This window comes from Anomalospiza imberbis, chromosome 13 (assembly GCF_031753505.1).
Source record: "Anomalospiza imberbis isolate Cuckoo-Finch-1a 21T00152 chromosome 13, ASM3175350v1, whole genome shotgun sequence".
Classification (NCBI taxonomy): domain Eukaryota; kingdom Metazoa; phylum Chordata; class Aves; order Passeriformes; family Viduidae; genus Anomalospiza; species Anomalospiza imberbis.
Window position 1 is genome coordinate 10517356 of NC_089693.1, and position 24667 is coordinate 10542022.

General features: G+C 38.6%; 2 protein-coding genes across 3 annotated transcripts in view; one reads left to right on the top strand and one right to left on the bottom strand.

Annotated features, from left to right (window-relative positions):
• GALK2 (galactokinase 2) overlaps window positions 1-545 on the bottom strand; it is a 46601-nt gene extending 46056 nt beyond the window's left edge. Inside the window, exon 1 of the mRNA XM_068203883.1 lies at window positions 400-545. Coding sequence (XP_068059984.1) covers window positions 400-452 — 53 coding nt within the window. The 5' untranslated portion in view covers window positions 453-545. The remainder of the gene's footprint in view (window positions 1-399) is intronic.
• A 1644-nt stretch (window positions 546-2189) lies between these two features.
• On the top strand, window positions 2190-23830 carry COPS2 (COP9 signalosome subunit 2). 2 transcript variants are annotated; one of them, XM_068203885.1, is made up of 13 exons: window positions 2190-2415; window positions 11277-11390; window positions 12434-12511; window positions 13106-13231; window positions 14521-14631; window positions 14748-14825; window positions 15642-15816; window positions 16805-16983; window positions 17124-17176; window positions 19228-19325; window positions 21073-21155; window positions 22232-22290; window positions 23076-23830. In XM_068203885.1, exons 1-13 carry the CDS (start codon window positions 2362-2364, stop codon window positions 23218-23220), a joined length of 1353 nt encoding a protein of 450 aa, XP_068059986.1. In that variant the 5' UTR covers window positions 2190-2361; the 3' UTR covers window positions 23221-23830. The 2 variants fall into 2 exon arrangements, with proteins under 2 accessions (XP_068059986.1, XP_068059987.1); XM_068203886.1 differs by having other exon boundaries at window positions 2195-2415; window positions 14542-14631.
• Window positions 23831-24667: the final 837 nt, after the last annotated feature.

Consider the following 24667-nt stretch of genomic DNA (forward strand, 5'->3'; position numbering starts at 1 on the left):
AAAGGACGAGGGAATAATCAGTATTCCCCAAAAACTCTGCGGCAAAACTGATGCAGGCGAAATGATGAATGAATAAATGAATGAATGAATGAATGATTGAATGAACGATTCCTCCTGCTGCCCCAGCGCCACCCTGCGAGGGGCGTCAGGGCGGGCCGGGCTGCTGTGGGTGGGAGAAGGGGCCGGAGCCCGGCGCGCCCCGGGCAGCGGGAGCTTCCCGAACAGTCTTTGGTCGTGTCAGGGAAAAAACACGACGCAACGAGTATACACCTCCTCGCACCTCAGCCCGGAGCATGAGGACGGCCTTACCCACCGGTCCTCCCACCTCCCCCGGGCGCCCGCAGACCGCCCACCCGCCCCGGGATAAGCGGCGGCGGGGTCGGGGAGCGACCCACCCACCTGGGCTGCTCCACCAGCTGCACCGGGAGGGCGCTGGGGCTGTCCCCCGCCATGGCGGCTCCGCCGCGGGCCCACGAGAGGCGGCTCCGGCGGGAGCGCGGTCACGGGGCAGGCGAACGCCGCGTCCTTCCGGGCGGCAGCGCCGGCGGCCCGGCCCCGTCCCGCCCCGCCGGCGGTGCTCGGCCCTGGGCTCGGCCGTGGAGCCGCTCTGCCCTCGGGCCCGCGCCCGCCGCAGCTCGGGGGGGACAGGGAAGCTGCTGCCACGTGCGAAGTAAATGTTTGGGGTTTTCCGGTATTCCTGCCCATGCTCCTGGAAAATGTACGTGCAATGAAAATAATAAATGGACAGTCGCATCTCTCATGGCGTGGAGGGATGCGTGTCTCCGTCCCCGTGCTTTTTGTGGTGTGTGCTTCCTCCAGCTCCCCTCCAACAGGCAGCCTCGTGGCTCCTGTAACCCTTGGATTAATGGCTACAGATACTTGCAAGGAGCTGAGCATTTCAAAAGTATTCACTCAGTGTTTTGGTGTATATCTTTGTACATTTTGGTGTCTATCTTACTGTTCCTCATCCCATTCAGGGAGCTTTAAGCGCTCAGATTGAAGGAAGCACAGTAACAAATTTCCTTGTGAGTTTTCTGAGGTAGAACATTTATTTCCCCATTAGGATAGTTGCAGAATACAAACACAGCTTTTAAAAGACTTGTCAGTAGCTCTAGGGGGAAAAAAAACCACAAACCAAAAGCCTACTGTCAGAAACCATAGCAGTATAAAATGACCAAATAAATATTGCAGATGCATCTGTGTGTCTGTGAGAACCCCAGGCCTTGTGGAGATGGGGAAGCAGAGCTGGTCTGTTGAGGGCAGCAGCAGCAATTAGCATGTAAAAATCTTTATAAAGCCATTGCTTTGCAAGGCCTGTGGATTTGAAGAGTTCAGGCCTTTACAACCGCTGCTCTGGTATTATTTGCTTATGGTGAACACAGCCCAGGTAAACTGTTCAGCAGCACTAAGTAAAGCAAAATGGAGCTGAGCAGTGATGCCGGTCACAGCAACAGGCCCAGCTTTCACAGAATGGGTCAGGTTGGAAGGGACCGTGTGTCATCCAGTCCAACCTGCCTGCTCAGGCAGGGTCATCCCAGAGCACATGGACCAGGACTGTGTTCAGACAGTTCTGGAATATCTCCAGTCAGGGAGCCTCCACAACCTCTCTGGGCAATCTGTTCCAGTACATGGTCACTTGCACAGTAAAGTTCTTCCTCATGTTCAGGTTGGCCTTTCTGTGCATCAGTTACCGCCCATTCTTCCTTGTTCACAAAGAAGAGCCCAATTCCATCCTCTTGACACCCACGGTTTACACAGGAGCCCCTCCCCGTTGCCTCTTCTTGAGGCTGAACAGGCCCGGCTGCCTTAGCCCTTCCTCATGAGATATCTCTCCAGACTCTTGGCCAACTTACTAGCTCTCCGCTGGACCTGCTCTAGGAGTTCCGTATCTCTTTTCTACTGTAAAAGTCATAACTGCACACAGTACTCCAAATGCGGCCTCATCAAGGCTGAGTAGAGGGGCAGCATCACTTCCCTCGACCTTTCCAGAGACGCGCCAGTCACCAGACTCGCAGCCTCCGTGGGGGATCCGGGCTGGCGGCGCCCACGCCGGACACACGGCAGGCGGCCCCGGCGCCAGCGCGGCGCACTCCAGGCAGCGGCAGCGCCGGCCCCGGAGGTTCCGGGGCGCAGTGCCCAGGCCCCGCCTGGCCGCCGTTGCCAAGGGCCGGTCGCTACCAGAGGGAGGGAGCCGGAGACGGGGCGGCGCGGATTGGGCTCCGAGCGCCCCGGGCCGGGGGCGGGCGAGGCGCGGGCGGCAGCGGGTTCCGGGCGGAGCGGAGCCACATTGGGCAGCGCCGCGCGGGGTTGTGGGAGAAGGGGCCGTCCCCGCCGCCGCCCCCCGCCCGTCCTCCGGCCAAGATGTCTGACATGGAGGATGATTTCATGTGCGATGATGAGGAGGACTACGATCTGGTAGGGCGCGGGGCGGCGCGGGGGCTCAGCGGTACAGCCGGGGGTGCCGCCGGCGCGGCGCCGCTCCGGGCCGCTGCCGGTGCGGCGCACCCGCCGCAGCGGCCGCCCCGCCGGGTGCTGCCCCGGCAGGGAGCGCGGACGTCCAGGATGAGTTTCCCTCCCGGGGAGGAGGATGCGGGCAGGGGCTGCGAGGGGCGGGTGCTGCTGTCGGAGCGGCCGTTCGGCCGCCTCTCCGCGGAGGAGCAGGCCAGCTCCGGGCGCGCAGGTGGATAGGCCCGGGCTGGTGCCCCGGCCCCAGGCTGGCCCCGGTGTCCCCCGCAGGGCTCACGCTGAGGGGAGGACTCCGGCGCGCTGCCTCCTTCCCTCTCTCCTGCCCCGGCCCAAGTGTCGGGCACGAAGTGAAGTGATAAAGTTGCCCGCCCTTCTCCCCGCCCGCGACTGCGAAAGGCCCTTGGGGGCAGATACCGTTCATGTGCTTGTGTGAGCAACAAACTGAGGAAAAAGTAGGGGGAAGAGAAAGGGGAGCGAGGAGAAATGGCCTCACGGCCGGTTTCTGATCCAACGCGCCGAAGGGTGCACTTATTTCTAACTTTTTGTCTTTGTAACCTTTCTACCACTCCCTTTTTGTCTTTATTTGTAAGATTTGGGGTTTTTCATGTTGCATTTAGTTAAATGTTAACATTAAGTTTTGTCCTAAGCTTTTAAAGTTAAAAAATTGCTGCTTGTCTGATTAATTATAAATATATTGCCCTTACGTTATATTGGAGCTTGAGGTTTGCTTGTTTTGTTTTTTTGGTTTTTTTGTTTTTCTTTTCTTTATTGAACTTTGGTTTTTTTAGAACTAGACACTTTTTTAAAAGACCTGTGTGTGGTAGAAGCTTGAGAGTATGTTTAATTAATATCAGCTAAACCTGTACTAACATTGTTGCAGTTTCACTGAAAAACTCCAGACACTTGCTTCTGGAAGACTTGCTTTCTGACACATTATTTGATAGTCATTGCTACTTATGAATACACTTAAAATGTTTACCTGATTTTATTTGGAATAGTTTCTGGGCAGTTTTTGTTAGGAACTGCTTAGAATAGTTGGATGACATTAGATACAGAATAAAAGCATCTGCTTTTGGTTTTGAGGGTTTTTTCCATTCATGTAAGAGTGCTTGTTTGATAGGCATTGTCATCAAAACCCTATGAGCTGCTCGAGTCACTATTCCAAAAACTGTTTGTGTTCCCCTTTCAGTCTATGAATTCACATACTGTAGAGACAGGGTTACTGAAGGAAATACACAGAGACCATTAAAAACATTTTGTTCCAAAATTAATTTCCATTAATTTTTATTAACACTGAAATTTGTGTTCTGATTTGAAATACTGTGGTGGTTTTTTACATGCAATAAAATCAGAGGAATATTAAAGACAACAGAATTCATGTTCCATGTCCTTCCATAACATGAGAACTGGGCATGTAGGGAAACCATTGGAATTGCATTTTTCAATCTATACAGATATGAATAAACACCTGAAACACCTTGCTTGTGGCAGATTTCATTCTCATTAATTTTCATTCTCATTAATTACCCTTAGCCCAGACCTTTCAAAAATTTTAAAATACTGCTTGTAATAATTAGGAGCGCATTAGTTTTTTTCTTTTCAGTATGTAATGCCCGTGTAAAGCATCAACTAATACCCAAGCTTCAGATTTTTAAAATTGAATTTCAGTTCATAATTGATGGGGGAAAAAACCCAAGAATTGAAGAATAAAAATATTCCAGCTAGATTAGTTTCAGCATTCTGGGACCAACAAACCATAATTGACTGTTGTTTTCAAAAATGCTTGAGACTGTAATTGTAGTGTTTTACAGAACTGTTTTAGAAAAAAAGTCTAGGGCCCTGAAGATAGGGCGTGATTTCTTCCTTTCATGTTGATAGCTAGTTAAATTAAGAGAAGACTGTGAGGGGATGTGTGATGCTCAAGTTGAGCATCACGGCTGCTGCATGAGGCTTTGCAACAAAAGAATGAGTACAAGACATAATAAATACTCATATCAGTGCAGAATTGAAAGTAAAAGAGCACATGTGAGTGCTGTGAATACTTTTTTAAAGAACCGGAGGAAAGGCAGTGATTACATTAACAGTCAATGAAAGAAGCAGCTATTTTGTCAAAATATGGTGAAACAAGGTTCAGGTCTCCCAGGGTAGCTGCCATCATAACAATAGCAGTGAAGACTCCCCAAAAAATTAATTTTGTCAGCTTTTATTAGAAGTGATTATGGCTGTTCCTCTTTAATGTGCACTTGACCAGCTGATTATGTAGAGCCAGTCAGTTAAATTTCCTTACGTGTGGAAATGTTTCACACTTGAACTGAAATGTGAACAGATATTCCAAAGTCCCAGATCTTTCCCAGCTTCATAATGGAATTTTATATAATTAGAGTAATTACTACACTGTTAAACAATTGAAGACTATCCAGGTTGTAGTGGATTGTTTCTGTTTAGTTTTCCAGTAGGTAAAAAGTCAAAGCTTTACATGTAAATGACCTCAGCCACTCCTACAGAAATGGAGTTTATTCACTGGAGTCTTGATAGCAGGAAGAAATTCCATTTATATTTGTTGGTGGATGAACCTAGATTCACAATTTGCTGGTAATATACTGTGACAGCTTTGATTATAACATGAATTATTCCACTTTATGCTTCAATGAACAGAATAATGTTTACTGGTCATTATGAAAGCCACTCAATTTTAATTTCTAGTTTGGTGCTGCTAGGTACCTTACATGATTTCAGTACAAGTTATTTTTACTAGATCCAGCTTGAGGGTGGAGAAGGACAAAGAGGGAAGGACCATTGTAAATTCCATTTTTGTTTTCGGTCTAGGACAAAAGACTATATTTAGAATTGACTTGGAGGCTAAACTCAGTCTTCCTCCAGAAATTGATTCTTCCAGGCACAATGACAACACATTGACAGTTGTTGTCGTACATCTACTGGATTATTTGTTTTGTTTTAAATAAATAAGGAATCTGTGGTGTTCTTAAAGAGTCATCTTACTGTGTTCTGAAATTTAACTTTAAAATTAGTCTGAGCAAAGGTTGGACAAATATATTTGCCAAGCAACTGATCTTTTTACCTTCTGGAGTTGTATCGTTCCAGTGACTTGTGGAAGATGCGTAACAATTCCAATGAGCAGCCATCAGTTTGCACCTTGCGGAGATGGCTGCAGGTTCATGAGGATTGGCTCAACTCAAATATGGGGCGCATCCCTTCACATTACTGAGGTTTTCCCGTTTCAGGATGTGATGATGTTAGGACATAGGCAGCCTTATTACTTATTTCAAACTACATGAATTGGCTCTCTCTTTCTTTCCCGCCGAGTGAAATACAGTCCATTGCAGAAGGAATTTTAATATTTACCAAACTTAATAACCAATCTCCTCAGTAAACAGAGACATTATTCTGTCTTTTATTGCTGGATTTTAATAGCTACAGTTGAAATTTCATCTGGATGTTGTCTCCTCTTCCCAATTGCTCATATTTCACTATTATCATTTTATGAAATACATATATATTTTACAAACAAGAATGTGGTAATGCTGCAAAAACAAGTATTCAGATCTAGGGAAGTACCAAATCAAGCATATCCACTTGGCCATCTTCTGTTTCTTAGTGAAGTTTAATTACAGTAGTATGTGATTTTTAAAAAAGTGCACTTCACAGAGGGCACAGGATGTACTGTTCTCTAAATTATTGTTTCATATTTTATATGGATTCAGCATGCATTGTGATATTTTTTAATGCATTCTCTTCAGACTCGTCTTCAAACACAGAATTAATATATTTGGTGTTTATTTTGCTCATTACCATAATGTCTCAGAAGGAAGTATTGAGGTAAAAAGCCTGAGAATAATTAGTCAGTAAATTTTTTCTATCTAAACACTGACAAGTGTCGGCAAGTTCTGGTTTTTGTTGGCTTCTTCTGACAGTTATTAGGGCTGTGTTTAGAACGGTGCTCTCTAGGATCTGATATGCAGTTGGGTGTTAAACAGACATAAGTTATGCTGAAAACTGGACTTTCAGAAAAGGATGCACGTAACTACAGGAGAGCTGCACAACAGAGGTAGAAAGAAAAGGCACTTTTTTGCTGTACTCTTACATGTCGTAATATCAGGTTTTTCTTTCTTCAGTCTCCTGTCTCATTTCTGTGCATCTTCCAACTGAAAAAAAAATAAAACAAAGGCAGAGCACTGTCTTTCATGGAACTCTTCTGACGCCATTGCAAATCGCTGGTTTCACAGACTTCTATTCCTGGTGTCAGCCCTGGTGTGAGCCAGCAGGCACTGGATGACTTGCAGAGCTAGGGAGTAGCAGCAGAAGAGAGACCTGGAATGTGGAAAAGAAACCAGGACTCCCAGTGCACGGCTGAGTGGTTGCAGGCTGCTTACACAAATCCCACTCTTGTTTTTACTCTCAGGGTTTGCCTCTGTTTTTTTTCCTCTTTGCTCTTTTGCATTCCAGTCTGATTGCTTTCTTTATATTCATGTGACTGGATACCAACTGGCAAATGCGCATAGAGTCTGGTAGTTGCTGCTTTTCCTGGTGCCTGCAGGTGAGGAAGAGCAAATGCAAAGAAAGTTATGCTTAGTAGATCTGCTAATGCCATGTTATGAAACAAAGTAAGCTGAAGTAAAATCAAATTTGTACCAGACTTCTCAGAAACAATTGCATTTCATAAAAAAATTAATTGTTTGAGTCAGCCAAATGGATGAAATTTGGTAAAATCACCAGCAATTGACAATTGACAGTAATAAGTATTTCAACAATGTCCTTGAAAGACAATTTTTTACAGAAATAGAACTCTTTGTATTGTCTTTTTTTCTGGAAAGTTGCCTGTATTTACCTACTTTCCCCCTACTCCTTTTTTAAAAAAAGGTTTGCAAAGTAGGGATTCAGTTCCTGTAGTGGTGGTGAATGATAGACAGAGGAGCACAAGTTTAGGTAATCACTCCAGTTTTGATGTAGAAGTTAGGGAAGTGCTTCAGGCAAGAGAGGAGACCACAAAATTGGTGACAACAGTAGTTTTCACAAAATATTTGTATCTTTGTTTTTGTTCATGTAGAACTTTATAGGTCAGTGTACCGCTAATAGATAGAATGCCACACATCTACATTTAAATGTCACTGATACACTATTACAGTCTCCATGTCCCTGTCCCTCATTCTGGCCTTGAGCACAGGGGCTGTGCTTCAGGACCTGTAATCTCTGGAGGCCACATTGACAAGGCTCCTGCCACACTTCTCCCAAACCAGCTAGGAGCCAAACAGCCCAAGTCACTGGCCTGCTGCAGGGATGGGGAAGGGCAGGCTAGGAGCAGCCGTGGCTGGGGAGGAGCTGGGAGTGCTGGATGCTGTTAGTGTGCCTTTGCTGCTGGACAAACTGCAAATGGATCCGTGCGCTAAAAAGGATGACTAAAGCTGACTCGGGTGAATTGACTGCTGTGTGTGCTCATTTTAGAAGCTGAGGCTCAGTGTTTTAAAGCTGTTTACTAGATAAAATTCTGTGAAAACTCAATATGTGACATAATCAAGACTTTTTAATTAAATTGGTTTCTTGATACTAATTTAACTTTTATTAAAACTATTTGAAAGAACAATGTTCCAGACAGAGTAAAGTCCATCAGAGTTTTTATCTCTGTTACAATTGAGCTAGTGTAGTAATTTCTCTTCCTCCAAAAAGCAGTGGGATGGCTTAGGATTGAATATAACTGATTACATTTAGAACATTCAGATTTTCAACATAGCAATGCTTAAATAATATCCTAACTTATTTAACTGCATCTTTTCAAACTCTTACCAGGGCTTTCTGATTTCTTGAGTGATGATAAAAACCCCATTTTTTGGTTTTGATGATCCTCAGAGGAAGGAAGAATTCAAGGGGTTTCAAAGAGCAATTCTGTGTATTCAGACTGCTCTTTTTTTCATTTGTACTTATAATGTTGATGCCCGTTTGAAAAATATCAACAGGACTTTAGTTTTAAAAATTCCTAGGCCTTTTACTTTTTTACATCAGCTAGAGATAAATTATATCATCCAGCTACTTTTATATCTCAAAGTTCTAATTAAGGATGTTCGTCACTATGCAAAATGTTAGGTCTGGATGCTGTAGTGGAAATTTTTAGAGTTATGTAGAAAACCATATATTTCTACCTAATTTGCAGCAAACTTCCTACCTGGAAGTTTTGAGCTGGGGGAGTTGTTCTGGCAGAAGCCAGGGGTGATGAAGATGAGGGTGAGGAAAGGCTAGGCTCTTGCTATCTGAATTTATTGTTAAAAGAACTTTTCTGTTTTCAGAACTGAGAAGGAAATTCATCTTTTTCTTAATTGGAACTTTGAGGACACAGCTTTATACTTTCCTCCTTTTTTGCTTTTGACAGAAGCTTAATGTTCTCACATTTGTATCCTACTGCACTAAGCCATCTCTGCATCAAAAGAAGACAGAGTGCTTGTCCTTCTGAATATCAGCGCTGGCATAATTAGCATCAGTGCTTGAAATAAGATTTAGTATCTACATGGCTGATTTTTTTTTTAACATTGTCTAAAGATTAATGGCATCAGCTCATACTTAGTTTGAGGTTTCAAAGTTTTCACAGCCATTAAGTCAAATATGTCTTTTTTTAAAATAAACCACTTTACATTTTCTGGAAGTAGGAAAGCCTTATCTCCATTACAGCTTTGAGTCCATATCATCATCCTAAGTCTGATGTGAGGCATATAGGCATGAAGTGAAGAAAAAATACAACTGTGAAAACATAAACCAGTACCTTTGATGCATTTCAGTGCATTTACACTGGGGGAAAAATATCAATAGACTTAACACTTCTTTATTATGTATTAATATTATGAAATTATCTTTATGGGATATTTAAGTAGCATTGAGTGAAATTATCTGAAACAAGGCTTCCTGCATGAATCCACATCCAGAATCATTGCCAGAGCTAAGATGAAAGTTCAGATGTTTCTGGCTTGAGGCTAACGGAGCACATTGTCTCCTAAAAGGAATTAATTTAGTTTGCTTTCCTTTTATCTTTGCAAATAGACACTTCTGCCAAAGATATTCCCCATTGTCCAAGTTAAGCATAAACAAGACATCAGCTGATTATGCATATCTTAAATGCTTTGTTGTTTAAGTTTTGGCAGCCTGTATATATAAGGTGCCTGATACAGCTGTTGACATCGGGTGTATGTACCCATAGCTGCTCCACTGGAGTTGGATCAGGAGGATAAGGAGTTTACAAAAACAAGCCAACCAAAATGAGAGCCTGCCCAATTAAATAAGACACTTGCTTCCTGTTTTCTTTGCTGTTTTCAGTATCACATTTTTATAGTTCTGTGGGAATTCAGAAAACAGGTTTGTGGAATTCACAAGACTTTTCAGTCCATTCATTCTCACTAATGATAGTACTTTGTTGGGTGAAAATAAATACATGCCTGGGTAATTTGCCTACATGTTACAAATAGAAACATTAAAAGGTAGAAGGACAAACATCTCAAGTATGATGTTTATTAAAACTTGGTTTGACTGTGGGCTCCCATAATTAATTTTTGCTTTAGAACTTCAGCAAACTTAAAACTTTGAGAGATTGCTTGCAGTGCAGAGAGGAGAGAGCTAATTAAAAACTTTTCTTTTGTCTCATTTTTTCATTCCTTGCTATGGTTTTGGAGGAGTCCATTAATAGTAGGAATATACAAATGAACAAAAGAGTAAATGTGCCTGACAAAGTACAGCAAGAGTAAAATCCACCCTAAAGGAGGGGACCTGACTGTGCATTGCTTATGTTGGTGCAAGGGAAGGTTGCTCTGACAGCAGTAACTTAGAGATTTAAACAGATTCTGTTAAAACAGTTCATCTCCTAATAGCCAAAATCCTGTTGAGAGAAGTTAGCTTGAAAATGCAGAGGTGTGAAGTGGTTTTGAATCGTGTGAACATCAAATGAAATTATTATTTGAGCTTTATTAGTGTTTTGTAATTTGGACATGCAGCATTGTCCTTTAGCAGAAGAAGATAAAATATGCAGGGATTTTTCATCAGAAGAAGTCTCAGAGTACTTCTTAAAAAATTAAGTAGCAATTGTTAGACGTAAATACTTCAGTTTCTTTGGCACTAGTGTACATAATAGATAATTATTTGATCAAATTATTGTGCCTATGCTGCACCTCACCATCTTTGGCAGCATTTTTAGCATTTTCTCAATCATCTCCTGCTTCTCAGGGCAGAAGCAGCTGGTGTTATGGTCATTATCCTTTCTTTTAATTTCCTTAGACAAGGATGAATCGTTACGGCATAGGAAGGCAGATTATAGAGGGATTCATGGAAGCATTTGATACCCTCCATAGCAGAATCATTACTGTGTGACAGCTCAGCCAGAGCCTTTTCTGTGGCTAGCAAAGGCTGAACCATAGAGTGCCTTCAGGAGGAGCAGTGGGCAGCGTGTTCTCTCCCCTCCCAGGAACGAGATCTGCTCTTGGGCCTCTGTGCTTAAGCTCCAGCATTAGCAGAATTTCAGTAACACAATCTGTACTTGTCACAAAGGTGAAGTTGGTGGAGCTATGAGTTCATTAATCCAGAAAGAAACCTGCTGACAGGCAAATGTTGGTGGAGTGAGTCTGGCCTAGCAGTGGGTGAGAGGGAAAATCATTATATGGGTCCATGCCTGTTATGTGCTCTAAAACCAAACACTGCCTGTTAATTCACAAGCATTCCATGCCAGCTGGAGTAATATGTCTTACTATTTACTATTTTTCAGCAGATTATCACATGTTCTGAACTTTTTTTTCTCTGATTATATTTTTTTTCTTAAAATGTAGGAATATTCTGAGGACAGCAATTCTGAACCAAATGTGGATCTGGAAAATCAATACTACAATTCCAAAGCTTTGAAGGAAGATGACCCCAAAGCAGCATTAAGCAGTTTTCAAAAGGTTATCTGTCTTTATATTCTATCTCTTCTTTTTATATTAATACACATTTAAAATATTTGGTACCATTTGAGTTATTTTCTGAAATTTTAAGAGTAGGATTTATCTTTTAAATAACTAATGTGCTAAGTTTATTATTGAGTATCTTAAACTCCTGGCTGACTGCCTTTCAGGAGCATTCTTAGGGATAATAAATAGGACACGGTATAGTCTTATCACTGATCTGACTTTTTCTCTTCAGGATTTACTAAGTTAATTAAACAGTTCTAAATGTGTTTTCATGCATCAACAATAGACACAGATCCATTTGGGTTTTTAAATGAAATGGTGTTTTCCCCAGTGTCTTACGTAACATTCTATTTGCTTTGCTATCTGATTCCAAAGCTTTAAATGTATAAATACTAACTAACACGGTTTCTTTTCTTCATCTCAGTTTTAAATTTTTAATGTTTGCACACTGCTATGAGACAGCAGTATGTTAGATGCAACTTTTTAAATAAAAAATAGGTTTTTGCATGTCTTTGCTCATTTATAGTGTATAACAAAATTATATACATGACTTAAAAAAAAACTTTCTGAAGTTTTTACTCACAGAACATTTCTTTAACTATGTTGCATTAAAACCTAGAGTTGTTTCTCCTTTGTGAAGGAACCGTAGTAATTCAGAAGAGCTTTTTAACTTAATTTGGTCAAAATTTAGTTGACTCAGTTTTGCAGGAGGTGTTACAACTATTTTTGCTTATGTGTTTATGGAGTGGTGTTAAAATTTAGTGTTTGGCATTAAAGTGTTTGCTGTTAGACAACAACAACAACAACAATCATGTTCACCCTCCCTACGTCAGCTAAGTTGTGAAAACTGAGGAGATACACTCTCACTTTTTCAAAATACCAGGAAAGAATAAAACTGAAGAACAAGGCAGAGTCAAACATTACTTTGTAAGGAGCAAAGTGGGGGGAAAGGGCATGTATGGGATATGTGTATTTGAAACAATTCAAGTTTGAATAAAGTTTTTATAACTGTTGTTTTAAAAATTCTTCTTTTTCAGGTTTTGGAACTCGAAGGTGAAAAGGGAGAATGGGGATTCAAAGCTCTGAAACAGATGATTAAAATAAACTTTAAATTGGTAGGAATTACAGCTATCACTTGGGAGTAAATAGCATAAATATGTATTTAATGAGAGATCTTAAGTTAGTATTCTAATTTATGGCTAGGACAGCTAATTCTACCAGAACTTGCCTTTTGCAGCCTTTAATGGCTACTTACAGATATGGTAGGGAAATGATGTAGTGTTTGCAAGTCAGAGGCAAAATGGATGCAAAATAACTGCTGTAGTCAGCTGGTACTCCATGGAAGTGTGAGGCTCAGTCCTTGCTGTGCTGAGGTGTCACACCTCTGAAAGTGGTCATGTTTCTCTGTGTACTGCACCAGGACAAAACAGTGAAAAATCAACATGCTATGTATGCAACCATTCCAAAGAGTTGTATGGCCAGCTCTGTTTTTTTCATTGCGATGAATATTTTAAATATGTATTCTATGCAGTCCTGAGGTTATTTCTGATTCTGCAGGTTATGAATAAAGTGGTGATATGAAAGTTTTAATAGCAACTATTGCTGCATTGTCTTTCTTTATGCTTTTTTTTTCTGTATGTAAACTTGCAAGATATCTCAGTTTCAGCAATTAAAGCAAAAATTATAATGTGATTTTGTTTTTCTTTTAGACTAACTTTCCTGAAATGATGAATAGGTATAAACAGCTATTGACCTACATACGGAGTGCAGTTACAAGGAATTACTCTGAAAAATCCATCAATTCTATTCTTGATTATATCTCTACTTCCAAGCAGGTTGGATCATCATTTCTCTCATCTTCATAGTTTTCAGTTTTGCATTTTTAACTGTGGACATTTTTTATGTTTGGTTTGGGCTTTTTTGATCTTAACAGAGGAATTTTGAGTATTCATTTGCTGTCATATGTAAAAATATATTTCCCACATGTAGTGGATTCTATTAACACAGATAAATCTTCATAAACTTGTCCTTTTTTGGCAACATTTACCTGGAATTTCTATGTTAATAAATAAGAACTTTTTTTTAGCATAGCTACACAATATAAGTACCCTCTCAGATACAATTTTTAATTAAATAATATGGGGTTTTTTATTCTGGGGGAAGAACAGTGAAGTGTTGGTGTGAAATACTGCCTGTGCACTGTGCTAGTGAGGTACATGTCCTTAGATACACAGCCCAGCTCCTTTTGTTTTGTGTTGTTGTAGAAGCTTTACAAAGAGTAGGAGGCTCCCCTCGCTGCCTGCCTGAAAGTAGCATCTTCATATGGAGGATCATTGGTCTTTAGTGCTGAGTCCTTGGTTATTATCACAGTCCTGCCACTCTTAGAAGTGGAAGTTGAATGCTGGGTTACTCTTAAGGTCTAAAGGATTGTCTTAGACTGTCCCTTCTTGGCAGAGGTCAGTGTCTCTGGTTTGTAGTTGAGCCAGACCTGGAGGGACACTCTGGAAATCTTAACTTGATATATAGTCACAGATTTGTTACCCCCAAAGGAACAGTGGCCATGAACAATACTAATGCATTCTTTGTAGAGCCCTTGTAAAAGGTAACACTCAGCACTTTAATTTCCATTTCAGATGGGGTTTTTTTTTGGTTTTATGCAAAGAAACGGTTTGATGCACTCAAGAGCTTTCTTCCACTCAGCGGTGCTACTCCAGAAAGAAGGCGGCATCTTTTCCTTTTGCCACATTCTTCTTTTTTGTAAAGCATATTTTCTTTTTGATATGTAAATTATTTTTATTCTTTTAAGTGGGAACAATATTGCCTGTGTTTGTTACTAAACATCAGAGTTCTGTTCCTTGGTTGTATAAGATGGGTTTTATAAGGTGGCTTTCATTTTTCACAGCTGGGTACAAATCTTAAAATGTGAATATTTTTTAATTATATCTGTTTCATATAAGAAAAGGTAATGTAGTTAGTTTGGTTATTTTAGAAGCTGTTTGCAGTTTAAATGCAAACATTAAGTAAGATGCAGATACCTTTCTTATTTTTGAAGTTCAAGCATGCACTTTTAGTTTGTTCAGATTGACTTTATTAACAGGTACAAATTTGCTGTTTACAATTATAGAATTCTGATTTTTTATGTCAGATGGATTTGCTTCAGGAATTCTATGAAACAACACTTGAAGCTCTGAAAGATGCTAAGAATGATAGATTGTGGTTTAAGACAAACACAAAGGTAAAATATATAACTTCCTATTTTTTGCTTTTCTTTGACACCTTCAGTTAATTCTTATAAATTATAATTGTGAAATTTTAATAGACCTCAGTACTTTAACTTTCTTTTCATTACAGCTTGGCAAATTATATTTAGAACGAGAAGAATATGGAAAATTACAAAAGATTTTGCGTCAGCTGCATCAGTCATGCCAGGTACCTTTATATTCTAAATCACTGTGGCTTAGTAAACAACATTGATGCTTTTTTTTTTTTTAATGTATCTGTTGTTGGCCTTTGAGGCATTTTGCTGAGCTTTAGTAAAAGAGAAGAAATACTGTGCCTGATTTTATTTGTTAGCTGCTTGATAACATGAACAAAAAATACTAAGTGCTTTATTCCTTCCTTAAAGATGATTTTTTAAAAATTCTTCACAACTGCTGATTGGGTTTCTCTTCAGGTGCAAGGATGAAAAGCACATATCAATAATCTATAATGCATGGACATTCATTTTAAAATATAACAAAGATTCCAAGTGAGCTTTATTCAAATCTGAAAGTGCAGTTGTTACTTTCCCATCTGGAAGGGGAAAAAATAAATTAGCCATGCAGTCTGCTGTGCTTGTTTCTGATGCTTTTCCTCCTTCAGTATGGAAATAGGTTACAAATATCTGGGAAATGGTTGGTAGAGGCAGCAGAAGAGTCATATGTGTCACCTATATATGCGCGTTTGTGTCAGTCATTGTATTTATATACTAAGAGTGTGGAAAAGAATTAAGGTTAAAGATTTTTGAAAAACATTTAACAGAAAATACTGATGTTTTAAATAAAGGCCTTCAAAATGTAGCCTGTGGTAAGTTTTGAGTACTACATTTTCTAGTAGTAGTTACATCAGAATTTCAGCGTTTCAGGAATATTCTTATTTTTGACAGGAAATTACTGAGAGTATTTGGTTATCAGTGTTTTACTAGTAAAAAACTGAAATTACTGTTCTCTTAAAATTTCACAGTATTTATTACTTAATCTGTCCTAGACTGATGATGGGGAAGATGATCTAAAAAAAGGTACTCAACTATTGGAAATCTATGCTTTGGAAATTCAAATGTATACAGCACAGAAAAATAACAAAAAACTTAAAGCACTATATGAACAGTCATTGCACATCAAGTCAGCCATTCCTCATCCACTGATCATGGGAGTTATCAGAGGCAAGTTCATCTTGAATTTTTCATTTGTCTTCTGTTGCAGAGATTTGATCCATGAAAATCTGATAACCAGTGGTTTTTTTCCAGTTCCACCTATAAAGACAGAGGCTTCTGTAGATTCAGTGTCATCATTTTCTTCTTGCAGGACTTCAGCTCTGGAGTTTTGGTACCCAGGTACCAGAGGCACTGGTCAGGAGGGCAGGACAGTTGGCTAAATAACTGTTAGGAGAGAAGCAGTAGAAAAAGAAGAGAAGAGAAGAGAAGAGAAACTTGCTGTTTGACACTATGGCAGGCAGCAAAAGATGAATGCAAAGGCATCTGCAGGGCATAAAAACAAAGACCTGACAGGACTGCTGGCAGAAGGGACTGCTGTTCCTGCAATCCCCTTTTATAAATTTATGTCTCAGCTCACTAAAACTCAGCAGGAACCAAAGGGCTTTAAGATGTGTTTGAAAATACTATTTATTATCTGCAATAATGAATTGTAGTGGAAACAAGCCATGTGTCTTGAAAAAAACCCAACTTTCTTCACAGCACTGTTATGCCTTCCTCCTTTCCCTGGTGTAGATACTGCACAGACAGGCAGCAGTGGGTACTTCAGAAATAAAAGGATATACTTTTTCTGTGTGGGTTTGCTCAACAGATAGAGAAAATCGCACAAATATGCAAAGTCTGTTGCCATTGAAATGGAGATAGAATTTATCTCAGTTTTTGCAGTATTTTAACATAATTATTGGCTGTGAGGATTAGTGTTCTTTAAGTTCTGTGGTGTAGGTTGGGTTTTGTTTTTTCTTCTTTGGAATGGGTTTGTTCAAATGGCAGTGCTGTATGTTAAGGCCCTAATGCTTTTTTTTCCTAGTGATTTCAGAGAACCAAATCACTTCTGAAAATGTTTCAGTAATCTATTTAGAAATAGCGTGGAACTTGAGTACAATTATTGTAGTCAGCAACAAGCACACAGTGTTCCTTTTCATCTTTGTTTTCTTTTCAGAATGTGGAGGCAAAATGCACTTAAGAGAAGGAGAGTTTGAAAAGGCACATACTGATTTTTTTGAAGCATTCAAGAATTATGATGAATCAGGGAGCCCCAGAAGAACCACTTGCTTAAAATATTTGGTCTTAGCAAACATGCTCATGAAGTCTGGAATAAATCCATTTGATTCTCAGGAGGTATTTTTTTCTTTTTCCTTCACACACACGCCCACCCCCCCATCCCCTCACCCTTTTCTGAATATATAGAGAAATTACCCAAAGGATGGAAATGGGAAAAAAAATCTGAATTTGCATATTATGCTTTCTGTTCTGTGTAGGCTAAACCATACAAAAATGATCCAGAGATTCTAGCAATGACGAATTTAGTAAGGTAAGATTTTCATTTTTCTGGAGAAGAGAACAAAAATGATAAAAAGAAAACCAGAAAGGGGACATTTTTAGAAATGGCTTTTCTCTGCACAGTTAACACAGTTACTCATAAATATTGAGCAAATATTTGAGGATTGTTTTTCTTTAGAAACTTACTATGAGAGACCATAGTACAGATTCCACACTATGTAGGAGTATCAAAGCTGTGTACTTTTGTCACTTTATGGCGTGACAAAAACCTCATTTCTCCTCTTAAATAAAGTTGTCCCATCTTGTACTGCTACTGGTCTTTTTAGGCTCTTCCTGATAACATAAGAAAAACTGAGTTGAGTGACATATCATACCAAAGCCAGTAGAATAATTAGCTGCATGGATATGTCATGATTTCCTAAGTTAGGAATAAGAAACTTAACTCTCAATGATCTCCTGTATCCTTCATGCAAGTGAAAATCAAAATAAAGCCTCATTACCTCTTAGGCATCTCATCACCTCTACCTGACAGACAACTGTGAGAATTTCTAGTGTGTGAAGGTCATTAGGTCAATGAACTGAGGCAGGTTTTGTACACTGGGTTTTGAAGCTCACCTACTGTATCCTCTCTGGCCTGCCTCTGCTCCTTTCCCATCGTTTCCCTACAAAAGAAGTAATGTCTACTCACTTCTTGAAACAGTTGATGCTGTGTTGGAACAAACTGCTGTGATACTGCTGTTGTGCTTTACCATTGTATACATGCAAATTGTTCCTGAAAGTGAGGATATTCATCCATTATTGACATGGTGATTGAATAAATTATTTGGCATTTTATTAAGGGACTATTTCCAGTAACTCATTCCACTTTTGATGTGCTTTTTCTAATTCACTGTCATAGTTTCATGTGAATTTGAGGCAGAAGGAACTCCAGATGGCCTTACCCAATCTGATTTTACTCATATTTCTAATTTATATCTTTTACCTTGACATTTGAGGATAACTCCTTTAAAATTAATAATGCAGTTAAAGCAGTACTGATAAGAAATATGCAAAGATACAATTAATTTCAAAGATTACAATTATGTTTTTAATCCTTCCTATACTCTACAGTGGGAACTTGCATGCTTTTACATATGATAAAAAGAGACTTGTGAAATAAACAATAAAATATACTGAACTGAAATTCCTTTTATTATTAAGTAAAATTTAGTGGTTTCATGTGATACAGTCCATGCCACTCACATAGCTATTTATAAGCTGCTCAAGTTCTGCCTTTAACTTAACAGGTGTTATTCTTGGCCATTTTAATAACAGACGAATTTCTTTTTTGACCAGTTTCAAAACAATCTTAAAATGTACAGAATATGAAGGACAAATAGATGTTGTTATTAAAATGTTTGATGTTGGTATTAAACAGAAGTTGAAAGTTTTGTTTTGAAAGAAAGTTTTTCAAGAAATAGGCATTTCTTCAGAGGTTGCAGCTCTTGACCTGTAAATGATGCTCTGGTGGCACCTTCTTTTTGCAATGCTTTCTCAGATGACAGGCTTGACTTGTGAAAGGATATATACAAAAATAAGATATAAATAAAAATCTAAAAAGTAACATTATACTAAAATTCCTGATGAATAATCCTGCAAGTCTGTATTTCTTTCATCTTTCAGTAATTTTAGCATTCAGCTTAAGCTGGACGTTGTAGAGACAGCAACAGCCTTGTAGACTCTTTTTAGCTCTTATTTGTTCCATTAAGTATGACTTCATGAAGCCAAAATTCATGTAATACTTTTCAAAACAGGTATTTAAGAATAGCTTATAAAGTACAAAAGTTTTGAAACTAGAGTGCACTTGTGGAACAGCTAAATGTTCATACTAAACTTCAGCAAATGCTGCTAAAATTGAAATAGGAGAAAGGTAATTTCTGTTGCATTTCATCTTCAGATCGAGCTTCTGCTTATAAAGGTTCTGAATATAAATATTTTCCACCAGTGCTTAATACATATTTTTTTAGAAATTGTGGAACATAATCTCATGAGTCTGTTTTACTTTTAAAATTAATAATTCAATCCCTTGGTTTTTTTCTGAAGTGCCTATCAGAATAATGACATCACTGAATTTGAGAAGATTCTGAAAACAAATCACAGCAACATCATGGACGATCCCTTCATAAGGGAGCACATTGAAGGTATTTTAAAGGCTATTATAATAATTTTTGTTTTCACAAATTACTAAGCTCCTTTTTTTTCTTCCCCCCCACCTTGGTTTATTTTTCTTTAAGAGTTCCTTGTAATTAGTTGTGGATTATTCCTTTACAAGTTATTTAGAAGTTGGTCAGGGCTAACTTGCATCCAGGCATGTGGCACGACTGCAAAGATATGCAAAATTGATGGAGAAAGTTCTAGAAGAGTGGATATTGTAAGATATCTATGGTGGTGTTTAGACACTTGAATATTTTGAGTGTTGCTTTTGGAATAGTGAAATGATAGCAACCCTCACCTGTAAAGATGGTTTGTATCAGTCTCATCCAGTTTGATGTTTGCTAGTTTACAAAGTTAATTTACTGCTTGAGATTACAGACAAAATACATAGACAATATAATGAAGGTTGCACTAATAAATATGTAGTGATATAATATGTGAAAATATCCATACTTTTCATTTATATCTTGTAAACAATAGTTGGGAGTTATAGTACCTCTACTTAATAGAATGAGAGCACATTAACACATGCCTTTCTGCTCCATTAATGTGACAAAATAAAGTTACCTCATCCATTTTTCTTGTATCTGAGAATTGAAGAGTCTCTTTACTTGAATACAGTGCTCAGTTCTTCAGCTATTGTTTTCAAGAGTGGGTCTGACTGTGGCAGTGCAAGATCATTTAGCTGGGTAGTTACATGAAAGAAAAGAGTTAAATCCAGAGACCTGGTTTTCTTATACTTGTTTGTAAAAGAGGGCAAACAGCAGGGGAAACTAAATATAACCCACTGCTGCTGTTCCATGTGGACTGCTGGTGAGCTGCAAAGTCTTGGAGGGAGGCTCAGTAAGATGAGAGTTGGATTAGAGCTCCTGGAGGAAGGTGTGACAGAACTGAAGAGCAAGAGGAGGAAGCTGAATCAAGGCATTGAAGGGAATTGAGTGTCACTCCTTATATGCCACTGATGTCTCACCATGTTCGCTCTGTAGTGATACACAACATGTTCAGGGTTATGTTTACATACCTTGCCTCATTTTAATCTCCATAGTTTATTGAGACACATAATCTGGTGTTCCGTGGTATATTATTATATAAACAGCTCTTCTTTAAACAGGTAAAAATGTACCTAGGCTTTTTTTCTCTGTTAATTTATAATTATAATTTATGCTTTCATTTTATCCCAACTGTCTTTAATAAGGCAAAAATCTATACAACAATGACTGCACTATTTTATCTAAGCAAAATGAGTCTCTCCATGCAAACCATTTTATGCAACTTCAGTTCCTCATTGTAATTACACCATTAGGCCCTGACTTTTAACTTTAAATGTGAATATCCCCCATGAAGTTAAATGCAGACATTTTAAATTGCATAGCTTTAAGAATACCCCTTTTCACTTTTGTACATGGCAAGCATTCTAGCCATAAATTAGGAGGTAGACATACCAGGCAATGATTTCTATGATTTATCCAGTTAACTTGAATAAATAAAATTTTTACCAGAGAACATATTGCTCCATGTTTGAATAGTTTTCAGCTCTGTCTGTCCACCTTCAGAGTTACATATTGCTTGGGTCCCTGGAAAAGGAGGGTCCTTGTTATTTTCTGGGCTTCCCCAGCCATTGAATTACACTAAACACCATGATCTTTGAAGGTAGTATCTTTCTATATGGAGTGGTATTGCAGCTTTATTTCAATACTGTTGTTTTTACAGGGTTTATGTTTTCTTCTCTTACAGAGCTTTTGCGAAACATCAGAACACAAGTGCTTATAAAATTAATTAAGCCTTACACAAGAATACATATTCCTTTTATTTCTAAGGTATGTGTCAGTAGCCTTGCATTTGCTTAAGTAAATGATTAACTGTGAATAAAAGCTTTTAAATAAATACAGTGCTTCCAGAAATAGAACATCTAAAATACACTTTAAACCATAAAGTACTAATGATGCACTGCTGGCAGCTCTGCAGTGCAAAAATGTAAATTTCAAGTGTCATCCAACTGCTTATTATAATATGTACTACGAGACACTTCTAAAGTACTCAACTACCATATTCTACTTGGTGTAGAAAAATCACATTTCTTAGGAAAAGTATAAAAAGTGAAATTTGTATAATAAAAATGTAATTATGAATAAATTTTATGGATTTAAAAATTAAATTTTTAACCCCTTTTGTTCATAAGCTATCGTCACACGTTTGGGTTGTACAAGTTACAGAACTGTGGCAGTAGAACAAACCAAGTATTACCACAGAATCCCTGATTTCACTGCCTAATCTGCAAAGAATAAAATAAAAACCCAGTGGTAATATATGACTATTTCCATCTCCTTTGAGTCTGTAATTTTGCCAGCAAAAATTCACAGCATTACAAAATACATAATGAAATATTAGAGATGCCTGTTTTTATGGTTAAATTTTCATTAGAACTCTGTATGCTTTTTTTGAAGCTAGAGTTGACACTTGTAGAACTTGCTTGAGCCAGAAGATGCAATTATGTCTCTAAATGGTTTTGAGTGCATATCCATTCCTTTCTGATAATTATTGTCTTAATTTATTTCCTGGGGTTTTGTGGTTGTGGTTTATTTTGTTGTTATTTGGTATGGGATATTTTTTATCTGTTTGTTTTTTCAGTAAGTCAGTAAAGGAACTAATTTCTGGAGTTTCTAAAATTTTGCTTTCGCCTCTTCAGCTTTTTCTGAGAGGTTACTGGTCTCTTGATTCTTGGCCATGTGTCCTTTGGGTGGAGATCTTTTGCTTAATAGATCATTACTGAATTGACACTTTTGAACAGTAAGAAACAGAGGTTAAATAAAATTCTGTATATGAAAATAAAGATTGGAGGGTTTTAATGTTGCAGAACATAATAGCAGCATAATGAGTTTTCTTTTTGTTTCAGGAGTTAAACATAGATGTAGCTGATGTGGAAAGCTTGCTTGTGCAGTGCATATTGGATAAGTATGTACCTGATTCTTGATTATAGATCTTTAATTACTTTTAAATAATCGAACGATAGAAGAAGCCACAAAACAGTATTTTGGGGTATTTGATAATACTGGTTGATTCTAGAAGAGAAAGGTAACGGTGCTGACTTTGGATTTGCTTGGTTTCTGAGCAGTAAAGTATGTTTGAAGGATGGGACCCAAGAAAATTATACAGGGAGACTGACTAGCATCTTCTTACTTTAATTCTTAATTACATAATAAATTCCATGAATTATTATGAAATTATGAAAGTTGTTATTCTTAGTAATTGCTGCTTACACCTATTTATATTTTTGAGTGCATTTTCAAGTTGACAGATTGGTAGTCTGCTCTCTTAACTAGAAAAATTTAACTGGATTTGTAACACCTATTTTTCTGGAGAGTAACTTGTTATAACTGCTACAAAAATATAATCCATACATGGGCTTGTATTGTTTGTCTTCTCTTCACATAAATCTCCATTTTTCATGATTCTTTGACTTTCAAGAACTGTTTATGTCATATTGCTTCAGACTTTGTGTGTGGTCATAGCCAAGCAGATAAAACATGCATTGCCCAATGAATTAGTTCATTTGATTTCCAGTCATGATGACAGCTTAATAGGCAGTACTGCCCAGGACAATAATTATAAAAATGCTGAATTCTGAAATGGACTTTGTGCCTCTCTTGTATAAGACCTCTTATTTTACCTCTGATTTATTGTTAGCTCATATTTCCATGTCCATTAGCAATTTATAGTTTTTATTTATTTACTCCTAGCACTATACATGGCCGAATTGATCAAGTCAACCAGCTCCTAGAACTGGACCATCAGAAGAGAGGTGGTGCACGTTATACTGCGTTAGATAAATGGACCAACCAACTAAATTCTCTCAACCAGGCTGTAGTCAGCAAGCTGGCCTAACAGAAACCAAGCTTCTCCAAACGTACTTAAGGCAACAGTGCAGTGATGTAAACCTTAAAAGAACTGGGAATGGCAAAACTACTGTCGGTTGGTGTGCCCTGAAATTATTGGAGTTATGGCAGAAGTGCTTTTTGATCAGCTGGTTTGTGTTTTGCTGCTGCATTTATCCCAAGAAAAAAACAGCTTTAATCTCCAGAAGAAAACCAAAATGCCACGGGATTTATGCTGTATTGACATCTTGCCCTAAACACACAACATCCTAGTAATTTGTCGAGGGGCAATTAATGACCAGAGAGAAGATTTTTGTCATGATTTTAAGTACACTGACACGTTACTGTTGGTTAAATTTAAACATGTTTTACCTGCAGAAATTCTCTCACAGAAATAACCTGCAATAACTTGAAATGCATACCCTTTTGAACACTTCCTTTTCTCATGTATAAATTGAAATGTTTGCTGCATTTTGCAAAATGTCAATTCTCCAAAAATGTGTCCATATATTTCTGTACCTGCAGTGTAGTAAAGGTTTAGAAGAAACCCCATAATTATAGTGGCATACTGTCACTTAGGTTTCAAGCAGCAAAATAAACAGTGCAGTTCAGAAATTGTACAGTTTGTTTCTTGATGTGCTTTCATTATACTTGAATTTTACTTGTGTTATTTTTAAAGGAAAATTGGTATTACTTGATCTCATCACATGTGTGAAGGACAATATGGAGATTCTAAGTCTGAACCCCTTGGTATGTGTGCTGTTGATTTTTCTTTTTTTCCCCCCTTGAAATAGTGAAACATAAATACTAAAGAGCTGACATTTAGCAGTCTTGCTAACTAACTTTAAGCTTCAAGATGCCAAACTATTATCAATCCTGTCTAGTTATGTTGGTGGGTATTTGGCATTTCTCAGGGATATGCTTGGTTTTTATTTTGCTACTTCAAGAATAGAGATTTTCCATGCAGCTCCATGGGAATAGAGATGCAGACACTGATTGTTCTCGCTCTTTGCCTAATTTTTGAGCAGATTCTGTGTATACAAAATGACACTGTGTGTATGGAGTGGGGACCAAGTGCAGTGACCTTGCTGGTAGTGGAATCTGTTCTGTCCCAAATGTTTGAATGTATTGCAGTCCCTTCAGAGCTGCTGTTCCCCATCACAGTATAGCCACATGCCTTTTGTGTCCTAAGATTTTGGGATCATCACATCATTTTAAAATAAATACAGTGTTGACCACTTCAAATTTTATTCCTGTAGCAGATCAGAGCTGACAGAAAAATTCTCTTGCAGGTCTCAGAAATGTAGTAAAAAGGGTCAAATTTTCCATAAATGCAAGTATTCCAATTTAAAGCAGAGAGTAGTGGGTGATGGTACACAAGCAGTGCCACACACAGACATTGTAACAGTAGAAGGAAAAGTGTATATGTAGAGTAATTAACAACACCTCAAAAATGA

Excerpts from the sequence above, each read along its gene's own strand:
- COPS2 (XM_068203885.1), top strand. The coding sequence starts at position 2,362 with ATGTCTGACATGGAGGATGATTTCATGTGCGATGATGAGGAGGACTAC. Across the intron at positions 19,326-21,072 it reads CATAAGGGAGCACATTGAAG|AGCTTTTGCGAAACATCAGA; the intron begins GTATTTTAAAGG and ends CTTCTCTTACAG. Across the intron at positions 21,156-22,231 it reads ATATTCCTTTTATTTCTAAG|GAGTTAAACATAGATGTAGC; the intron begins GTATGTGTCAGT and ends TTTTTGTTTCAG.